Raw genomic sequence first — 23,824 nt, 5'->3', positions numbered from 1 at the left:
TAAGAAGTTGATGTTATCTCCTGGGAGTAACACAAGGAATAGAGACTTGGTAAGACTTGTGACTTTGGATTCACTGATGATTCAATGCCTTTGGATTTTTTTTCAGTGTGTAGTCGGGGCTGAGAACTGACTTACTATATTCTAAAGTCCTATGGCACAGGGGAGAGGAAGCGTTCCTTCAAAGGAAAAGATGTTGGACCAACTCTGACGAAAGATTGCGTCTTTTGCTTGGTAAGTGCTTAGTGGAAATGTGTATCTTCCCATAAGAAGCGCTCTGCATAATACTGTAGAAAGAGTTTTCATGTGGGCAAAGTTGTACCTTTATAAATTATTATGGTTACTTAGACTTGGAAGGAGGGGGTTCTCCTGGGTCTCAGTGGAGTCCACAGCATGGACAGCAGGACGAATACAAGAAAAGTGGCATTTCACTGAGGGGAGATAAGCAAAGCAACACGAGGTAGGTCAGTGACTGAGGAGAAAGGACTCGGCAACAGGTTTTTCCTGCAAATGCCAGAAATGGTCATTTCCTATATTCAGTTTTAAGGGTTTTATATTTTGCATTGTCTATTCCTTTCATTATGTCCAGGTATCAGTAAAGTTTGATTGCATAGTGCAGCCTGGAGTCAGTTGTGCTTTACAGGAGTTAAGAAAGGAGCCATACTGTCCACACTCATGCACAGCAGTTCAGAGGTCTCTGTGTTAAGGGAGGAAAGACAGGCTTGATGAGACCACAGGTAAGATGCAGGGATCAAAATGGTGAATATCAGCAGAGAGCTGGTAAAAGTTGCTCTCATTAGAATATAAATTGAAAAGATTCAGGTTTCTTCAAAGCAGAGCCACTCAAAATATTACACCCTTCTTTCTACCTCCCCATTGGCAACATGGACGGTTAAAGTAAGAGGATTAGTGTTTAAAGCAGCAATATGTTTTAAAGGATAGAGTCTTTCAAGTCTCAATAAAGTGAGTATCTTTTCAATTCCATGAATTCTTAGAGGCAGCTAATGTCCAACAGAGGCAGGCAATGCTTCTGCGTAGTTGGCACAGGCTTAATGAGCTCTGTTCATTAATCAGGATCCTCTTACTGGTTTGAGTGGACAGTCATTTGTTAGTTTAAGAAGAACCTATACCTGGACTACAAGTGTCATAATGTGAAAAATATTTCTTGAGCCTGTTCTGAGAAATACAGTGTTAGAAGTATATAGTCATAATCTTGAGTTGAAAGAACTCTTCCCATTCATTTCATTTATTCCCTTCATTTCACAGATGAGTAAAATATAGACCAGCAAAATAATTCACCCAAGGTCCCATATTGGTAAAAATTTGTGAAATGAAGGTGCAGGATAATTTAATGAATGATATGTGTTACTCTAATGAAAATATGTAACATTGGTTTCAAATGAGCACATGTCAATTAAAACATGTTAATCTTCCTCATTTATGTCTATATACACATATTATAAACACATTTATCAACATAATGGTGATAAGTTAAAAATTATAAACAAAAATATTCAAGTTTCTTATAATTCACAGCATGGTGTTACCAATACACATTTAAAGAGCCATAAAGACTTGATCAGATCTTTGAAAGATCTTGATATAAGACCATTTCATAATCTATCCCAACATTAGAAAAGACTGTCCCAACATTAGAAAAACTTGTATCCATTCTGAGCCACTTTTGCCAACATCTAACTCCATTTTTTGTGGTTATTTTTGGGTTTTCCTTCTCATCTTTGGGATTTTCAGCACTCTTTCGGGCAATCAGAACATACAAATGCTTTCTGAGTAGACAGTAACACTACCCATTAGAGGACATGCTCCCTTCTGACTACTCTGCCAATTACTTCATTCATTTTGGGTGAGGAAATACTTGTTCTGAATTCTTGAATGAGCGATTAAAAAAATGCATCTTACTTTTCCAGTCTTTATATGCACACATACTAGGGACTTCTCACCTTCTCCTTAGCCCCCTTGTTTATCTATGAATCTCCCTCTGAGACTACTGTTTATGAGTAAGGTCTAGGTCTCTGACGGTATGATTCATATTATGTTAATATGCAACCCTGCTGGTAAATTAATGCTATGTAATGAAAAAATACAAGTGTGGTATTTAATAATATTTTAAAGTATGTGCAGTAAGCAACGATGAAGACCTCTAAATCTTATAGTTTTTTTCTTTTAAATGAGTTTGTGGAAAAGATCATTTCTGTTGTGGCACTGTGATGTTATCATTTGTGTTCAGTAGTTGGTAATGCATTTGATTTTTAATGCTCAGTGAGCCAGATTCTCTGCAAAGCTTAAATCCCAACCTAGAAATGAATTGGTGGACTGCATCAATTCTCGGAACCTCTGGGGAATCATTTGGTGGACAGCTCCACGGGGTATGACGACTCCATGGTGCACAAATATTTGGTGAGGGATTAATAAATATTGTTGAATGGATTAAATTCAGGATGTTTACGGATATAAGCATGTCAAAATCATTAACACAGAAGCAATATTACTAAAACAGAAGTCCAGACTGCTACAGTAGTCATAAGCCAAATGTCTTATTCTCAGTCCTTGTGCTATAAATGGGGCTGTACCCCCAATTCCATGTGTGTAGTATGTGACTCAACGTAGGTGATAGAAGACACTGGAAATCAGTCAGGTAAGCTCTAGCTACATAACCATTAACCATTCTTGGCGCTGGTATCAGGGCTTTTAATATGCACAACTTAGGGGAACGTGAACTGATGAGAATGACCTTTCCCAACAATAAAAGCTGGATTTTTGTTACTCTGTTTATTGATGGAGTGATTCTATTTTTTAAAAATCCTAAAGATTTAAATCACTTGGTACAGAAGCATATGATACAATTGAGTATTGTAAAAGATTATTTTGGTTTGTTTTGTTTGGTGGGTTTGACTTTTTGTTTATTTTTATTTTGCAATGTGCAATGTGCTTTTATTACTGTTCCTCCTTTTACCCTTGAAACAATCATAGGAGATATTGGGAGAATTTTATAATAACCTAATTATTTATGATTTTCTCACCCCCTCCCTCCACCACAACATAGATACAAAGTGTCAAAGAAAAGACTCAATGAGGACCTAAGGATCATCCCTGTGCTGCCCTTGAAAACATTGATCTTGCGAAACTCTGCAAACACATCAATAATTTTCGCTGAAATCATTTTTAACCTTCAAAACCCTTGCTTATAGGTGGCCATTTCAGTAGCAAAAATTGATATTTACCATAATTTCAAAAATAGAGATTTGGCTTTAGTTAAAAATAAGCCTTATAAATAATTGTTTTTCCTCTGGAGCAAAATAATACTAACAGGATACTCTAACAATACTAATAGAAAACCAAATTATTATGTTTTTCTTCATAATTTCACTTTGCTATAGAGTGATACTGTCTGTAGGACTGATTCTCTTTTTCTTTTTCTGGTACCGTTGCTAATTTGTTTTTTTTTAGATTTTTTTAAAATTAGTTTCAGTTGTACAAAACAATGTAATAGTTACACATTTATCATTTACATCCCTCACTCAGTGTCAACACCCCTCCCCCATCCACTATCCCTCTGACATCGCACACAGCCATGACATTTCCACTGTCTCTATTCCTAATGCTGTACTCCGTTTCTTGTAACCATATACATACATACATATATATATAAAATTGTAGTTCACATTCATTATTGTTCAGCTTCAGGTGTACAGTGCAGTGATCAGGCATCTACATCTTCCCTGAGGTGGTGTCCCTAATGAGACAAGTGTCCATCAGATACCCTACAAAATCTTTACAACATTATTGATTATATTCCCCAAATTGACTTTCGTATCCCTGTGGCAATATTGTGGTTACCGATTGTGCTTTCTAATCCCCTCACATTCCCCTTTATCCTCACCCATCCCCATCTAGCAACCCTCAGTTTTTGCTCTATGTTTCTGAGACTATTTCTGATTAGTTCATTCATTTATTCTTTTCTTTAGATTCCACATATAAGTGAGATCATATGGTATTTGTCTTTCTCTGTCTGACTTATTTTACTTAACATAATGTTCTCTAGGTCCATCCATGTTGTTGCAAATGGTTAAGATTTCTTTCTTCTTTATGGCTGCGTAATACTCCATGGTATAAATGTACCATACTTTCTTAATGCAGTTGTCTACCGATGGGCATTTCGGTTGTTTCCATGTCTTGGCTATTGTGTACAGTGCTGCAATAAACATAGGGGTGCATAAATTTTCTTGAATTAGAGTTTTGGATTTCTCCAGATAGATACCTAGGAGTGGAATTGCTGGATCATAAGGTAGCTCCATTTTCAGATTTTTGAGATATCTCCATACTGTTTTCCATTGTGGTTGCACCAATCTGCAATCCTACCAACAGTGCACAAGGGTTTCTTTTTCTCCACATCCACGCCAGCACTTGTTGTTTGTTGATTTATTGATGATAGCCATTTTGACTGGGGTGAGGTGGTATCTCATTGTGGTTTTTATTTGCATTTCTCTAATGGTTAATGAGGTTGAGCATTTTTTCATATGTCTGTTTGCCTTCTGTATGTCCTTTGCAGAAAAATGTCCCTTCATGTCCTCTGCCCATTTTTCAATTGGGTTGTTTGATTTTTGAAGTTGAGTTGAGTGAATTTTTTATAAAATTTTGGATAGTAACCCCTTATAGGATATATCATTGGCAAATATCTTCTCCCATTCAGTAAGATCCCTTTTTGTTTTATTGATGGTTTCCTTTGCTGTGAAAAAACTTTTTTAGTTTGATGTAATCCCACATTTTTATTTTTCCTGTTGCTTCCCTTGCCCGAGGGGATATATCAATAAAAATCTTACTCCGTAATGTCTGCAAAGTTTCTTCTGATATTTTCTTCTAGGAATTTTATGGTTTCAGATCTTACATTTAAGTCTTTAAGCCATTTTGAATTTATTCTTGTACATGGTGTAGGATGTGGTCCAGCTTCATTTTTTTGCATGTGTCTGTCCAGGTTTCCCAGCACCATTTATTGAATAGACTGTCTTTACCTCACTGCATATTCTTGCTTCCATTGTCGTAGATTAAATGACCATATAGGCATGGATTTATTTCTGGGCTTTCTATTCTGTTCCATTGATCTATGTGTCTGTTTTTATGCCAGTACCAAGCTGTTTTGATTACTGTAGCCTTGTAGTATAATTTGATGTCAGGTATCGTTATACCTCCCAGTTTGTTCTTATTTCTCAAGATTGCTGAGGCTATCCAGGGTCTTTTACGGTTCCATATAAATTTTAAGATTATATGTTCTACTTCTGTGAAAAACGTCATTGGTAGTTTGATAGGAATTGCGTTGAATATGTATATTGCCTTAGGCAGTATGGACATTTTCACTATATTAATTCTTCCTATCCATGAACATGGTTTGTGTTTCCATTTATTTGTATCTTCTTTCATTTCTTTCTTCAGTGTCTTATAATTTTCTGAGTACAGATCTTTTACTTCTTTTTTTAAATTTATTCCCAGGTATTTTATAGTCTTTAAAGCAATTGTAAATGGGATTGTTTTTTTTAAATTTCTCCTTCTGATGTTTTATTATTGGTATATACAAATGCGACTGATTTCTGAATATTAATTTTGTATCCTGCTCCTTTACTAAATTCATCTATCAGCTCTAATAGTCTCTCGGTGGAGTCTTTAGGGTTCTCTATATATAGTATCATGTCATCTGCATATAATGACAATTTTACTTCCTCCTTACCGATTTGGATGCCTTTTATTTCTTTTTTCTTGTCTGATTGCTGTGGCTAGAACTTCCAGCACTATGTTGAATAGAAGTGGAGAAAGTGGGCAACCTTGCCTTGTTCCTGATCTTAAGGGGAATAGTTTTAGCTTTTCCCCATTGAGTATGATGTTAGCTGTGTGTTTATCATATATGGCCTTTATTATGTTGATATATGATCGCTCTATTCCCACTTTCTTAAGGGTTTTTATCAAATGCTTTTTCTGCATCTATTGATACGATCATATGATTTTTATTTTTCATTTTGTTAATGTGATGTATCACATTAATTGATTTGCGGATGTTGATCCACTCTTGCATACCAGGAATGAATCCCACTTGATCATGGTGTATGATCTTTTTAATGTATTGCTGAATTCTGTTTGCCAATATTTTGTTGAGGATTTTTGCATCTATGTTCATTAGAGATATCAGCCTGTAGTTTTCTTTTTTTGTAGTGTCTTTGTCTGATTTGGGGATCAGGATGATAGTGGCCTCATAAAAAGTGTTGGGAGACTTCCCTCCTTCTGGATTTTTTTGAAGAGCTTGAGGACAATAGGTGATAATACCTTTTTGAACGTTTTATAAAATTCACCTGTAAAGCCATCTGGTCCAGGCCTTTTGTTTGTTAGGAGATTGTTGATTACTGATTCAATTTCTCTGGTGGTAATCAGTCTATTCAGGTTTTCTGTTTATTCTTGAGTTAGCCTTGGAAGGTTGTACACCTCTAGAAAATTGTCCATTTCTTCCAGATTGTCAAGTTTGTTGGCATATAGTTGCTCATAGTAATTTCTTAAATTTTTTTTGTATTTGTGTGGTGTCTGTTGTCACTTCTCTTTCATTTCTGATTTTATTAATTTGGGGCATCTCTCTCTCTCTCTCTTTTTTTTTTTTTTTTTTTTTTATGAGTCTGGCTAAAGATTTATTGATTTTGTTTATCTTCTCTAAAAACCAACTCTTGGATTCATTGATCTTTTGTATTGTTTTTCTCATTTCTATTTCACTTATTTCTGCTCTGATCTTTATTATCACCTTCTTTGTACTCCCTTTGGGCTTATTTTGCTGTGTTTTTTTTTCCAGATCCCTTAAGTGTGAAGATAAACTGTTGATGAGTAATTTTTCTTGTTTCTTTAGGTAGTTCTGCAATGCTATGAATTTCCCTCTTAGGACTGCTTTCACTGCATCCCATAGATTTTGGGTCATCATGTTTTCATTTTCGTTTGTCTCGAGATATCTTTTGATTTCTTCCTTGATCTCATGGTTGACCCATTTATTATTTAGTAACATGTTATTCACCCTCCATGAATTGGTGTGTCTTCCAGTTTTTTTCCTGTAGTTCATTTCTAATTTCCTGTAGTTCATTTCTAATTTCAAACATAGCACTGTGGTCAGAGAAGACAACTGGTATGATTTCGATTTTCTTAAATTTATCAAGACTTGTTTTGTGGCCTAACATGTGGTCTATCTTGGAAAATGTTCCATGTGCACTTGAGAAGACTGTGTATTCTGCAGCTTTGGGGTGAAATGCTCTGAAAATATTGATTAAATCCATGTAGTCCAGTGTGTCATTTAAGGCTGTTGTTTCCATATTGATTTTCTGTCTGGAAGACCTGTCCCTTGTTGTCAGAGGTGTGTTGAAGGCCCCTACTATGATAGTGTTACTGTTGATCTCTGTCTTTATGTCAGTCAATATCTGTTTTATAGATTTAGGTGCTCCTCTGTTGGGTGCATAGATGTTTACTAGTGTTATGTCCTCTTGTCGGATCAATCCCATTATTATTATATAGTGCCCATCTTTGTCTTTTAATATATTCTTCATTTTAAAGTGTATTTTGTCAGATATAAGTATTGCAACTCCAGCTTTTTTTCTCATTTCCATTTGCATGAAATATCTTACTCCAACCCTTCACTTTCAGCCTTTGTGTGTCTTTTGATCTGAGGTGAATCTCTTGTATACAGCATATGCAAGGGTCTTGCTTTCTTAAGGACTGATCCTTTAATAGTCATCATCAATTCAAAAAGACTCCCCTCCCTTTTTATGTATGTTTGGTGTTTATATTATTAAATAAAATACGTGCAATTATTTCTTACACATAATCATTTGAAATTCAATTCCAACTTGAAATTGTCCAAAAATGAGATAGAAAACATATCACAATACCGAAAAAAGTGGAGATTTTTCTAAGGTGGCAGTGTAATGATTGGCTTTAGACAATAAAACTGTGGTGTGATTGATTTCAAAGCAAATGGTTGCTGATCAATCACTATGCTTTCAGGCCTTTCCTCCATACTCACACTGATTTATACTCTCAGCTATTCTTGTATTATTGTTGATTATCTGAGAAAATGTCTTTTCAACCAATCTAAAATAATCTCTGTTTCTGCAACAATGAGCATAATTGACAATTACAGCACATTACTCACAGCTCAAAATATCTCTGCCAAACAAAATACCTACAATGTGATGAAGGACAAGTACACTGATGGATGAGAGGAATGGGACTTGAGACTCCCTGGAAAGAATTAAAGTTGGACAGGCTTGGCTGGTTAGGATCAGGGTGGGGTCAAAGGATAAAATAATAAAAAGAAAATTACAAAAATTACAAACTTAGTTGTCAAATATGCTCTAAAAGGAGAGTGACCATGTGGATCTTACTCACCACAGGATACCCAGAACCTCGCACAGTTCCTACACAGTAGTCATTCAATAAACATTTGTGGAATTTCATAAAGAAAGAACACAAGCCAGAAAGCAGGAATAATAACCAAAGGAATGAAACCACTAAAACTACAAATCCTCATTTCATTTTGTTGCTAATAAAGACAAAAGCAAGAATATGATTTGGGGTTTTCTTTGTAATTTGCACTTTTTAAAGCATCTTTACTATATTATATCCTCTGACCTTCTTTGGACCCTAATGAGTGACCACAGGTGAAAAATCCAGTTTTCATATATTTAACTTTATAATGATTCCAAGCTGTGACAACTTTGTCAATCTTGTATCTTAGGTGGTGATTTATATAGTAGAGAAAGGAGGTCAGTCTGAGAAGGGACTCATTATTTTTAGTTTAACCATAAGACTCCCAAATGAATCATTCTTATAGGGTAATTGTGAGGAGGAATAGTAAGTGCAGCTATCTCTACAGTGCCATGCAAAATGTATCATCCTTTCCAAATTTCTTTTTGGTCTGCCCTCTCCAGGTAGGCACTGATTGAATGAAATAGCATAAATTACTCACCCTGGGTCATCAGAAGAACAATTGCTTCCAAAAATTTAGGATTGTAAAAGTACAGCTGGAAAAAAAATATGTTTTTAAAATAGGGTAAATTTGGTTCACAATCTTTGGACATTTTTAAAGTATTCTAGAAAAAGAAGCGATTCTGGGGCAACTGCTAGTACATTTCACCAAGTGGGCTCCTATCTCCTGGACTCAAAACTGACAGCCCATTTAGGTGGACTTTAAATTCAGTATGCAAAGAACTTTCCAGATCCCCCATGCCTTCCAAACAACCAGGATTTGCTTCCAGTTTTGAATACACACTAAACAAAAATTCTGTTAAAACAAAACAAAACAAAAAACAGGGAACCTCAATTAAAAGACATCTGGTGAGTGACAATTTTATCCAAATGTAGAGCATCCAAAAGAATCCTAAGTCAAACAGAGGGCAATTTCATCAAGAAGCTAACAAATCCAATTGAGCAGAAGATATCCTGAATCTCTCCAAACTGGTATGAAGAAAATGATACAGGGGACTAGGAAACTGAGAATATAATGTAAAATACTATGAGACACTTTAGAATTCAATACATGAGAGAATTGATTAACGAAGAAAAATTTTAACTTATCCATTTCTTTCTCCAGATGAGAAGATTTATAAAAATTCATGAGTTCTGAGAATATCAATGAAGATATTATAAGGAAAGATACTTTAGTTTTTTTTAATAACCCCCGATTTAAAAATACACTATATAGAAATGTTTACGTGCCTCTCCCCTTGCCCGTGCCTTTAAGTTCCATTCCTGCTTAGGATAAAAACAATGGCATTGCTTGAGAGAATAGGGACGGCTCAGATAATCAGCTCTGAAATGTATAAACCCTCTGAGAGTTAGCTCTACTGCTAAACCCATCGATAGGACAGGTATTTCAGAAACCGATGTCATTAAATTGGACATTAAGTAAAAACAATATAAAATAAGCAAAATAAAACTAGCGAAGGAAGGGAAAACATTTTTGAGTAAAATTAAAATTAGCCCCTAGGTCTATAAATTGATGATTAGAACCTCACAAATCATTGAGCCCCCTAACACAAACTCTAGAAAACAGAAAATGAAGAGAAAGATGTTAACCATGTCATTTTTAGTGTTATCCAATTCAGAGACTATGTGGACTTGATTATTGGTCACCATCCTCTGGGTATAAATATAAAGTGACAATTAAAATCATCCCTTAAGAATCAAACTTACTATTATAAGTGGAATGTTTGTGTCACCCCAAAATTAATATGTTGAAGTTCTACACCCCAATGTGATACTATTTGGAAATGGGGTTTGGGGGAGATACTTAGGGTTAGATGAAGTCACAGTGAGGCCAGGGAGAGAGCTTCTGTCAGGAACCGAATCAAGACAGCACCTTGATCTTGGACTTCCCAGCCCCCAGAACTCTGAGAAAATAAATTTCTGTTGTTCAAGCCACCTAGTCTGTGATATTTTGTTGTGGCAGCCTAAGCTGACTAATATACTGTTTTGCCCCAATGCTTTGATTTTACATTTATTTGGGAATTGATCTTCAATTTATGAACGGACACCACATGACTTAGAATCAAGAAATTCATAACTGGTAGGAAACAGAACTCTCACCTAGTTTAACCACCCATTTTATGCCTGAATCTTTTATAAGATATGTAAATTGACTAAATGGTCATGGAAGCTGCACTTGTACTCCTTTAGTGAAAAGAATACACTACACTTCCAAGCATTTTCATATGATCGATTTCTGAGGCAGATACGGTCACGCTGCTTCTGTAGCTACCAAAAACCATCGGCAAACCTCAAGATAGAGAGAATGTATCAAGCAATTATTTCATTTCATTTTGATGCACTTTTTCTGTTTTACATAAGACAATAAGGCTCAGAAAAAATTAAGTCATTTACTAAAGGTCAGATCTTTAAGCACTAGTAGATCTGAAGATTGAATCCAGATCTCTGAATTTAAAACTATTGTCTTTTCACTGCACCCATGAGCTCTAAACTATTTTGATTACACATCCCTATCAGTAAAATATATTTTGGATGTATTGCCCCAATTTATGTATTTATTGATTGCACATATGTGCTATTATATATTTATCAAACACATACAAAAAGTTGAAATTTGAAAAAGGTAAATATAAATAGAAGTCCTAATATACATTTTTTAAAGCGCACATTGGATATTGCTGCACTTTATCACATTGGCTCCCTTATACCAGAAAGACAGTAAAAAGCAAGATCAGTGAGAGCACCTCACACTATTGAAAAACGCCAGACCTAATGTTGGAAGGTGATTATTATTCTTAATACAAAGAATAGTAAATCCGTTGTTTTAAAAATTATTTTCAACAGAAGTACAAGCTGCTAGAGTTAAATCTTTAACCTAAGAAAACTCATACTATGTCAATATTTCACTGGAGAAAGGCCAAGAAAACTTGAGTCATGAATGTGATGCCAGGGTCAATGTAAGTAGCTCCTTTCCTATTGGGACCAATGGATCAATACGAGTCAATAGAATTGACACAGGTTGTTAAGAGCTGGAGTAAAGTTTGGACAACTATAGCAAACTAAACTATTTAATTAAAAGCAGAGTTGTTGGTATAGCACTTTTTCATAAACATTTTTAACAGCCTTAGAAAGTATGTTCTATATTAATTACCCTATCTTTTTCGGTCCTAAATTGCTATGCTCTGTAGATAGAAGGAAAAAAAATCCTAGATGTTTACAACTAAATGCTGCTCTAGATTAAATTAAACGACTTCATGAAACCACATTTGAGGAAGGAGAAGGCAAGCTGTAAATAGAGAAATCAGGTTATCCATCACAATTTAGAATAGCAAACAAAAATAAAGCACCCCTTCCACATGGGATTTTCCTCCTATGAAACTTAGAGTAATACCTCACCAAGCCTCATTTTACCAATCATGTTTTTTGAGTAGAATGGTTTTATACCAAAATTGAAAAATCTGTAATTGCTGTACAAATGGGATTTGTTCAGTTCCCATTAAAGCAAAAGTCAGAACAGCAAGAATTGCTCCCAGCTTTCAGAGATGGCAAAGGTAGTTCTGAAGGTTAGCACAGAGAGAAACAGGTTCATGCTCTGCCATTTCGGTGTATAGACAAAGAATCAACACCTAGAAATAAACAAATGTGATCTGAAGCACCCCAAGAGAGGTAACACTCCAAGCAGTCACACAAAAACTTTGATAAGACCTGTGAAAATGAAATGGCAATACAGTAAGAGGTAGCATGAAAACTTGAAAAAGAGGTAAAGTCTTCATACCACAAAATTTATGGGAGAATCTGCTGTAACACTTCCTTTTGGAAACAAACATTTCAAGAAAAGAGTTATCTACTAGATCAAGGGTTTTTGTTTTCTATTTTTGTTTTCTTCTCTTTCCTTTTCTCATTATTATTAAATCAGAACAGCTAGAGTTTTTAAAGAAGCAGATGCTATCTAAATAATCAACAATTTTTTTTTTTATTGTATGACATTGTTTCATTTGTTTTTCCTTTCATGCACTAATTTTTCTAGAACTTGGTCTACACAACAGGGATTTTCCATTGTTGGTAATTTTCAGACACTTGGAAAAGGTTAAAAGAGGTAACAGGTTTTTTGGTGTTTTTTTTAATCCCAGCTTTGACTACATTTTAGGAATCACATAGAGAAAAGAACACAGGGAGTCTCACTTAGAAGCTATGGAGACTAGGGCAACGCTAATGATAAAACTCATTAGATACCTTTGATATATTAAGCATTGTGTGTTGACATCATTTCTGTATCACCCTTTAGACTACTGGAGTTAGTAAGTGGTCAAATGTCCCACAACTGGAAAGTTGAAAGAGCCAAATTTTGAACCCAATTCTGTATGATTTTAAAGCCCACACTTTTTCAACTAAACCAAGCTACCTCTCAGGAAAGTCATTTCATCTCCACAGGCCTCAAGTTCAATTTCCTTACCAGTAAAATAAAAGGTTGGCTCAAAAGATCTTTAAGTTCTCTTCCAACTTTAAGAAGTAAGAAATTATGTATCAGAAACTCTATAAACTTCACAAGCCCTGCAAAATTCAGTGACACAATTTTTATGAGAAATAAATACTAACACCATGCATTCTATGAAACAAATAATGTAATCCATTGCAACAATTATTTAAGTCAGGAATGTAAAGCTTCAATTTTTTGCTTTCTGTCATTTTCAGTTGATGTGCCATGTATTGTAAAATAGCTTCCTGCTTTTGAAATTTGGGGACATCTTTCATTGTTATATATAAAACCATATGTTTGTCTTAAGATATTTTAATTTAGATTCATTTATGATAAAAGTCTGCCTGAAAGTTCGTCCTAATATAATATTAATGATATTTGACTCATTTAGACATTTCCAATTTAATCAGTTGTGTAAGCACTTTGATTTACTTTAATGTAGTTTATGCTATTTGGCTTACTTTGAATTAATTTTTAAGAATATTATTAATAATTAATAAATTTCAAAATTATGTTTTATTTGGTTTAGGAACTCAATATAAAGTATGGATCAAAACTAACCACATTATAGCATCAGAAATAGTTTTTTAAAAAACCCTGTTTTGGGGGGCTGGATAGATCAGTTGGTTAGAGCACAAGCTCTAAACAACAGGGTTGCTGGTTCGATTCCCACATGGGCCAGTGAGCTGTGCCCTCCACAACTAGATTGAAGGACAATGATTTGGAGCTGATGGGCCCTGGAGAAACACACTGTTCCCCAATCTTCCACAACTTAAAAAAAAAATTTTTTTTTAAATAAAAACCCTGTTTTTATGAACTGATGTTTGGAAGTTTTGAGTAAAGCAACTAATACAGGTCTTGTTTTGCTTATACATGATGAAATAAGAGAATATGTTTAAGGCTGTCATTTGTAAGTACTCTTCTCCACTTAATATGTTGCAGGAGTAGTCTTTCTTTCCAATAAATGAAAAACTAAGTTAGAAATAATTGTCCCCCTATTACTCCCCCCATCTTGATATTTTGAGTTCCTAGAGATGTATTAGAGGTTCTATATAAGAATTTTAAGTAGGTAAATGCAACTTGTATATCTGGTAAAGACAGTTTGGGGTCAAATTTTCATTATTAAAAAAAAATTCAATAGAAGTGTCTATTTCCTATATTTAATCAACAGTCTGTTTGGGGTATAGATGTGATAATTAATTTAAATTTCCCAATTTGCCTATTGCGTGGATTAAATAAAATTGCTCTCTAAATTCCCATGTCTTTACACATCCCAATCTCAACAGCCTTAGACTCAGGTTCATCTTTTCCCCATTTCCTCCTTCACTCAGTATTTCCATCTCAGTGAAGAGACCACATTCATCCTGTTAAGTAAACCAGAAGCCCAGCAAGTAATGTCCATGCTTTTCTCTCTCCTACATCTCAAAACCAATACCTTACCAAAAGCCGTATCATTTTTTCCTACTAAAATCTCTTAAATATGTTCAGTTCTCTCTATATCCTTACCATTGCCATCAATGAGCTAGTTATTCTAGCCTTTATTCATGACATTGAAGCCATCACTTTCCCTACCACTAAAGAGTCATTGCACAAATGTTAACTCTGCCTGGGAACTCCTGCACACTGACTCTGTTAGACTAACTCACCTTCCAATAGCAGCTCTCAATCATCTTTCCTCAGAGAAGACTTGTCTGACCTCCATGACTAGGTCAAGTCTTTCTATGACATGCTATCATTGTATTATAAAGCTTCTCTAAGAAGGTATCACAATTTATTCACTCATTTTTCATCAGCTCTGTGAAAGGCATTATGCTGAGGATACAGTGATAGCTAAATAAGCAAGGCCCTGTCCTAAGAAGTCTACATTCTAGGATGGAGAATGAGGCCATCACGTATGAGGACAAGTTGAAAAATATTTGCCCTAGGGAAGGAGATACAGGAAACTGTTATTTTACACTTATTTGTGTGATTATTTTTAATTAAAACTTATTGTGGTGACAATTGTTAGTAAAGGTACATAGATTTCAGGTGTACAATTCTGTAATATATCATCTATGTATCACATTATGTGTTCACCACCCAGAGTCAGTTCTCTTTCCATCACCATATATTTGATCCCCTTTACCCTCCTGTTGGTTAAGATCAAGTGCTGTGTGATTTTTCTGATGAATGTCTAATTCCCACAGTAGATCATAAAGGCCAGAGTCACTGCAACCATGTCTTACTTTTGCACGGTCCATATGCAGAGTACCCACCTTTTTTACACACTACAACTACAAACTGTCCTCCAAAACTAGCAAATAGTCGGTTTAAAAAGTGGTTTGTTTATGTTTTTATAGCTAAAATTTTTCATGGATTCTTCCCAAATAAAGGAAGAATTCAGAGCATGCAATCATTAAAATAGATACTGCACCAAGACTTGAATGTGAGGAGAAAAATATGAACACTGATTTAAGTATTCAGAAATAAATAAGGTGACTGTCCAAAGACAGGCTTTTTATTTCCTCTTTTGCATGCCTTAAGTTTTTACAATGACAGATACAAGATACACAGAGACACGCGGGAAGGGCAGAGGTCATTTTAACAATTAGAACATCCTCTTTGGATTTTCAAATGTCATAAAGCTAAAGAAAAAAAAAAGAAAACATTCTCACATTCTAAATCAAATCAATTCTTTAAACATTCCTCATCAAAAACAGAAAACATCTACTTCTAAGTGTACAATTTTGGATTCTATAATGGCAAAGATTAGGGATGGGAAGTGACATTTTTAGACCAGTTCAAAATAAACTTTTAAACTCTAAAGTGACAACTTCTAACTAGGCAAAAAGTCTCTGGCTCTTTTCTATGATAAACGGTAATCTCCTACTTAGAGTCATATTTAAGTGGAAGCACTTTCTTTATGTCAGGGGATTTTCAAGAAGCTAAGAAGCAACAAAACGAGAGCTCCGCTGTTTACATATGGACAAATGTAGGCAACTCAAGTTCTCTTGATCTGGACGTGTGAGCCTTTCTACCATGATGAAAATTTTTCCATTACGCAATATATGCAGTATATTTATACGCAGAATAAATAGGAAATCTCCTAGCATTATTAAGTACTCTCAGTTTCTTAAAGACATGGCTCAGTTAATCATTTGCTTTTAGAATGTTTTTCTCCAAGAACAAGGAAATCTTTAACCATATACTTTTAGTTATCCAAATTATTCTCTCTTTTGCCTTTACACATTTTTTTTCCTATCGCATGTCTCTGAAATTTAATAAAAGAAGAAAGCATTAAGTAATGGTTTGCTTTTATATTTAAATGATAAGAAAAACTCAGTAACAGAAGATGTGTTTGCAGTTTGGTAATCTGTATGCAGGTCACCTCCTTTTCCAATGAGCAACTGTATGATGATAAAAGGAATTCTAGGCTCCAAGCCATGGCTCTTTATTTTATGCAATAATAAATACAACCAAACACCAACCAGCAAGACAAATGAATGTGCACATTCCCTCAGAGTTTATTGAATTTCCTTGATTGGTAATTAAACACAGTCAGTACCCAGACAAAAAACTGGCACACTTCTGGTATATTCTCATTTTCTAAGAAACCCTATTGGGCACACTAAACTTCCCTCTCCACATACTGCTGCATTACTCACCCTTAAATACTGGATGATTATTCAATAGATAGAATTAAATATGGCCTTGGGCCATCACAATAGAATCATTGGTTTTAACACAAATTTTTCTACACTAAAAAAATGTGTTTGCATTTGTGGTTTTTCTGATGACTTCAAATGAATGTTCCTACGTCACAACTACATCTGTTTGGATGCATTTTTTCCTCTTGGGTAAACGAACAAAGTGATATGTTCTTAGAGCTTGTCTGATGAAAATTAACAGTCTACTTTCATCCCTGTCTTATATAGCTTTCTTTGAGTTGCTCTATTTGCTTATGCTTTCTTTCATTAGCTAGTAGAAATCTAAAAATTATCACTGACTCAGTACCTTAAGAACACTTGGTAATTGGAAATAAGGTTTAATCTCCATTAGGGCCATGAGGATGTTCACTTAAATTTTTTTTAAAGGAAGAGAGAGGTTAAAGACATATGCCAGGATAGAGAGCTCATGGAAGTGATGCCCCACTGATTAAGTATTTGCATTATTCACTGTATACAATGAGCTTTCAGAATGTGATGGATTGAAGTACCTAGTGACATTAAGTTCAATTTATACTTTTGGACTTGCCCAGAAAGTTTGATATATAAGAAATACAAATGTCTTTAGTTTCAATTTTTAATTATATAATTTCTGCATGCATCCAAAAATCACGGTGTCCCATATAATGCCAGTAAGCTTATACAAATGACTGGCAAGGTATATAAACTGGCTGAAAGAGAATTCCCATCAAATGTCAACCAGGCCACAAAGACGAACGAGTCTTCACTTGTCAAAAAGCTTTGTACAATCAGACAACTGAAAGTTAACCAACGGTTTCCCACAAGACTGATTATGACAGCCCAGTATTAAAATTCAAAGAAAACAGTAAAAAGTTATGTGTACCCATTTTTTTAAAAGAAATGAAAACAAAGGGCACTTACGCTTTTGCTCCGAGAAAGTAAATCACAAGTATTTCTTTTCATGGCGATGTCTTAAGTAATTCAAACGGGCAATAGTTGTTTCCAATGTCACTGCTCTCACTGCAACAATTAGCCACTCAAAAGCCAACTGGCGTTCTGAAAAGAAAGGCAAGGAAATGTTTAATCGAGTATATGATTAACATGTGCACTTCAAAATGCTGTATGAGACTAGGACAGTAATTCTTCAATTATTCATCAGAATAGGCTAAAATGGTTCTGTGTTTAAAGCAATAAAAGGACACACAAGCAACATTTCCAAAACAGCTTTTGTTAAATGTAAGTTAAAGATGTCAAGCACCATCTGTTTTCCATTAAATACTCAAGCCTACATTTCTAGTAGCTGAAAAAATAGGTATGGTGGCCACAACCGCCAGTCACAGGTATGTAACAAAAAAGTATACCAAATTTGTCTGTGCTGGTGCTTGCTGGTATAGCTAGGCACCCCACAATTTTCCCCTGACGGGTCACTAGGGTAGCCCTGTCCATCACTAGACAATGCTCAACTCCATCTGAAAGCCCTCCGATCACTACATCACGGCCTCGTGTTTTATTAGCAATAATCCACAGTACACTGAATTCATCCCAGTGGCTTTTCAGTAAATTTAGTGAGTTCTCTACTCTTTTGACTCAAAGAGGTTGAAAGGTTGGGAGGAACAATTTACCTAATCAAGCAATAACTATTATTTCAAGTATTCCAGAATAGTTGTCACTTGAATGACACAAGAGCCTCATGACCTAACCATTTTTGCACTAAAACCTAAGGTGACTCTCTGTTTTAAGTTTTGAAGAAAAAGCAAATAGCATAGCTATTGCGTTGTGTTCGTTCTGACATTCCACTATATCTGGACATGACTACATATTCATAGGGCATATTTACATGTGGGCTGAAGTACCTTTTAGGAAAGAAGCCAATCTAAGCGGAACCAGGATGAGGCAAACAGGCTTGACCAAAACACAAAAACTCTGACGTTGTAGATGTGGGCTGATGTGGTAGGTGCAGACCGATTTTAGCAATAGCATACATTCTTATCATTTGAATTTGTTCTAAGCTTCTCAGAAGACTTGTGTCTGAGGTTTGGGGAAAAGAGTAACAGTAGCAAGGTCTGAAGGAGTTTATTTTGCTAAACTATTGAAAAATGTCAAAACGCATAGTGTGAATTACACATTCAAAAAAAAAAAAAGTAAAGAAAGCAAAGTGACTACAGATAGCATAAAAAAGCACACAAAACAAAAAGAGGGAGGACTCCATGGAACACAACATCTGTGGGCGCCCCTGGAGGAGGCCAGCCGTCAGGAGCAGGAGGATCCAATGGCCCCCCACACCAATGGAGAGGGACCTCACAAAGCTTTCCAGCAACCAGCCAAGGCAGGCTCTCAAGGATCAAAGACTTGTTTTGAACACCTGTGAGACACCGCTCAAAACTTATTAAAATAAAGGGAGATATTTTTAGAGAGGCCGGAGACCCCACAACAGCAAGGTGGAGCTAGAATCAGAGAAACAGTGTTTATTATAGCTAAGAACATGTCTATATGCAACTCGGGGACACGAAGGACACTGAGGGAGAAAACATTCTTCTGGGGTTGATGAAAATGCTCGCCCGAAGTGAGAGAAAAAGATGCATAATCAAATATGAGTTGCTAGGATAAATATGCTATTTTTCATTTGTTTGGGTTTTTTGTTTGTTTGTTTCTTTTGAGTGTGTATGGCTTTTCATAAGGGAGTGGGAGGCAGAGAAAAGAATTGATCCACAAATGCAAAGTTCTCAGCTTGGATACCTCCAGGAATTGAGTCACCTTTACTGAATGAGTAACAATGCTGAGCATTCTATTAACCCTCAGAAAATGTGGAATTATGTTATTCACCCAGATCAATTTAAGAAGTAGACAGAAATAATATAAATGGTGAACTAAGTAGTCCATACCTATGGAGAAAATTAAATCCAGCTAAACGCTATAGGAAACTTACATATTATCAGAGAAAAACTCATTCAAAATATTTTATTATTCATCAGTATTTAATGAGTACCCTTAAAGGCAACCATGGAATAGTTGTCCGTAGCAGGCTAGTGACTCAATGGTTTTGAGTTAACAAATCAATAAAATCAGACAAATATGGTGGATTTGACCTGATAAGTTTTGCTGAATTAATCAGATTTTTAACAAATTTGCTTTGACATCATTTAAAGACTGTCATTAAGAGATAATTTCCTATAGGAATTTAGAACCTGTATAAATTGAAATAAGCAAATGGATTTAATTGAAAACTGACTGCTGATGGATGGCCCTGTATGCCTACCGTGTTTCCCCAAAAATAAGATTTAACCGGAAAATAAGCCCTAGCATGATTTTTCAGGATGACATCCCCTGAACATAAGCTCTAGTGCATCTTTTGGAGCAAGAATTAATATAAGACCTGGTCTTATTTTCGGGGAAGCATGGTACATAGGAGGCAACATGGCCTCAATAAAACAAGTATGGACCTTGGAACCAAATAGGCATAGGTTAGAATTTCAGCTTTTTAATGGCATTCTATGTAGCTTTAGGTAAGTTATATAACGACTTTGAGCTTTTTCCAGATCTGCAAGAGAAATAATACTATTCATGTGTGTTTTAAGTTTTAATTAGCTAATGTACATAAAACAGGGTCTAAGAGAATGCTTGGCTCTCATCATCATCATCATTCAGTATTACCTTTTTCTTCTCTTAATATCAAATGCCAAGCAACAACAACAACCCATTCTTATTTTCCCCCCTGAAAGCACCAAACTCCCTCAAATAAAACAAACTTAGGCAAATATACTTTCAACTAGCACTAATGAATAATTTATAAGTTATGGTCCCAGGAGTAAACAGACAGCACACTCCCATTAGGATCATTACAGAAGGGTGTAGTAAAGAGACTATTTAAGACAATGTGAGTAGGGTAGAGGAATCCACAAAGGATGGTACAGTTCTTGGAGCTAGCAATAATGCAGTCTTTACCACCCCCAAGGAGAGGGATGGGTCACCACTACTTAGGAGAAGAGAGGCATAGAGAGGACTGCATTGAAAAGGGAGGTTATTCTCTTGGACACAGCCTCAGGTGACCTTGAAAGGAAGGGGATGAGTTGGTGAACGTGACCTTATTCTCCTGTCTCCCTCTGATTTCCTGAGGGGCTTCCGCACTGCCAAATGCCACAGAGCCAGAGGCTGAACACCTCACTGGTCAGCCTCCCAGGACAGAAAGCCTTCTAGCGTGGGGCACGGAGGAGACTGGAGCTGGAGAGAACATGGTCATATGCCACACAAATCTGATCTGAGGCCTCTGAAGAGGATTGTACTTTTTTGCTATCTCATTTCATAATAAGAAAAATATTTGTCATTTATCCTTAGTCCTCCTAATAGCCCTGTGAGGTAGATATTATTAATATATTATCCCCATTTCACAAAGGAACTCAGCTCCAAATTGCCCAGTAAAGAGCAGAACCAGGACTCAAACCCAATTTGTCTCATTCCAAAGGCCATGTTTTTGTCTACCCTGCTACCTTGCTTTCCTGCCAATGTCATGAACAACGCATTTGAATTATCAAGTGCTAACCTCTACAAATATCAAAGCTGTGCCAAAACTAAAGAATGCTTCATTTTAAAAAAAAGAGGTTTACTCTCAGGAAGGCAGTTATATTAGTTCCTACAAATTCCCCCCTCAGCAAAAATAATGCTATGAGACAACACAAACACGTTCTCCCTCCAGGTGCGCTACAAAGACCAGGTGAGAGAACATGCACGTGTGCAACTTCATTACTATGAGAATTTCCACACAAAAGTTAATTGGTAAGAAGAAAAAGCAGGGAGAACACTTTAGAAATAAAAATGAACATAGGAGGTAAGTAAGACAGATGGTGCTGGAACATTCAGAGACAGAATCTGAGTTGGAGCACCTGAGTAAGTTTTGTTGCTTTGATGAAAGGATAAGGGAACTAAGACAAGTGCTTTCCTAGGGATTAAGGATTTATATGGTGGAAAAGCCCTGAACTGGACATCAGAAGAAATAAGTTCTACTTTCATCCCTGTTTCATATACACAAGCTACATGGTATTAGGAAAAGCTCTTCTCTTTTTTCTCTGCCAGTTGCTTGCTTCTCTGTAGAGTGGAGGTAGCCATATTTCTACTACCCACCTCATAGGGTTGTTACGGGGATTAATTAAATAATGTCTCAGAAAGTTTTCTGAGAACTATAAATTTCCTTGCAAATGTAGGTTAATTATATCCATTTAAATATCAAATGTGCCAATGCATGTAGTAACTGCTGAATTATAAAGTCAGCTCTACTGATTAATTTTAAAAAATTTATTGAGCATCACATATGCACCAGGTACTACGCTAATCTCTCAGATAACCACTAACATTTCTAGGTCCACAAAGAAAGGACTGTTTGGGTACAATGCCTACAAATGATCAAAGCCTAATCAATCTGTCTCCAACTTGGTGCCTGTTCTACCTCATCAAGATACAACTTTCCAGCGCTGCACAAAATAGACATCAAGGCGAAACCAGAATAAGCAGTCTTTTTCCTTGGTTAGATTCTAATCTAAAAAATAAATAAAACTAGATAAGACATATAATTAAAAAGGGAGTCTGATCACTATAAAAGACAAACCCAAAGAACTGCAATAAGAACCAATTCAGTTTATCAAGGATCATCCACCAAAATACATGTAGGCAAGAAATTAGGAGACAGCAATGTAAAAACTAAATATTCAAAAAGTTAAAAGAAAAGAAGCATATGAGGGGATAAAGAACAAAGTTTGTATAGAAAAGTTTGAATTATTGTCATGGGCTCTGAAGTGCCCATTAATTTGCCTTCTCCACACATAAGACAAGTAAATTGAACATTTTCCTCAGTGTCCCTTTGCTAAATCTGTGCAGAGACAAAGGAAGGAGGTCCCTGATATCTCTGCATGTCTTCTAAAGCGTGAATTAAGAGAAAAGTCTCCTTTTTGGTCCAGATCTAAATTGCACAGAGGTTTCCTGCTATTTACACCTTCCATCTTTTCTCCAGGGTGCCCTGTGAAGGCTGTCCCTTATCTGAGTTCATGCTGAATCTGAGATCTACAAACAGCTCATGGTACAAGTGAGGAAACTGAAGTATCTGAACATTAGTAATCTTCCTAAGATCACAGAGCGACCTGGGACAGGAAACACAAGATTCAGACTAAGCCTGCAGCATCCCCTGCCCAGTGCTCTGTCCAGCTGATGATATTGCCCTGTTCACTCATTTCCCCAATAGGTCTCTACAGGGCCATCTAGATGTACTTTTCAGTGTTCCCAGCAGAGCTCAACAATTTAGTTTTTCCTACTTAAACCACAAGGATGGCCCTATAGAATCAGGTTGCAGCTCATGCTTTCAAGAGACCCTTCAACTACCTCTGCAGGGGCCTTACAGAGGCTAGAGTGATGTGTCAACCAGTGTATGCAGGTGTTTTGTGACTTACATGTTTACAAGATCAGACAATTAAGTTTGTGAACTCATCCTAGAAAAGTACTACATACCTCATTGCTGAATATCATACAGTCACCTTTGAAGTATTCCCCTTGGGAAGCTATGCACCGACACCAGAACCTAGTCCACCCTTCAAAACAATTTTGGAACTCTTTTTCTGGAATGACCATTAGAGCTGTTGTCATATTACCTACACTTGATGTCCTGAATGTCATTAAAATGTCTTCCTTTCAATATTTCCTTGATCTTCAGGTAAAGAAAGAAGTCATTGGGGGCCAGATCAGGTGAGTAGGGAGGGTGTTCCAATACAGTTATTTGTTTACTGGCTAAAAACTCCCTCACAGACAGTGCCGTGTGAGCTGGTGCATTGTCGTGATGCAAGAGCCATGAATTGTTGGCGAAAAGTTCAGGTTGTCTAACTTTTTCACACAGTCTTTTCAGCACTTTTAAATAGTAAACTTGGTTAACTGTTTGTCCAGTTGGTACAAATTCATAATGAATAATCCCTCTGACATCAAAAAAGGTTAGCAACATCGTTGCAACAAGTTCACAAACTTAATTGTCAGACCTCGTATATGACCTTAGCTCACTCTCTTCTCCAACACCAAACCTCCACCCTAGTCTGAATGGTCTCATCCCTCCAACACCTGAACCATGTTCACTTCTCCTTCCTGTCCCTAAATCTTAAAATGTTCTATTATTCTCCATCTTTCTGAACTTTCCTAT

At 36.0% G+C, this 23,824-nt stretch overlaps 1 protein-coding gene across 3 annotated transcripts in view; it reads right to left on the bottom strand.

Annotated features, from left to right (window-relative positions):
* PDE4D (phosphodiesterase 4D) overlaps positions 1-23,824 on the bottom strand; it is a 1,269,731-nt gene that overhangs the window by 975,272 nt on the left and 270,635 nt on the right. For all 3 annotated transcript variants that reach the window (XM_019743390.2, XM_074328918.1, XM_019743396.2), the window contains one exon: positions 17,581-17,715. In XM_019743390.2, coding sequence (XP_019598949.2) covers positions 17,581-17,622 — 42 coding nt within the window. In that variant the 5' untranslated portion in view covers positions 17,623-17,715. The remainder of the gene's footprint in view (positions 1-17,580; positions 17,716-23,824) is intronic.

Source organism: Rhinolophus sinicus, linkage group LG03, assembly GCF_036562045.2.
Source record: "Rhinolophus sinicus isolate RSC01 linkage group LG03, ASM3656204v1, whole genome shotgun sequence".
NCBI lineage: Eukaryota > Metazoa > Chordata > Mammalia > Chiroptera > Rhinolophidae > Rhinolophus > Rhinolophus sinicus.
The sequence above is the reverse complement of the archived record's forward strand: the minus strand, read 5'-3'. Positions and strand labels throughout refer to the sequence as shown.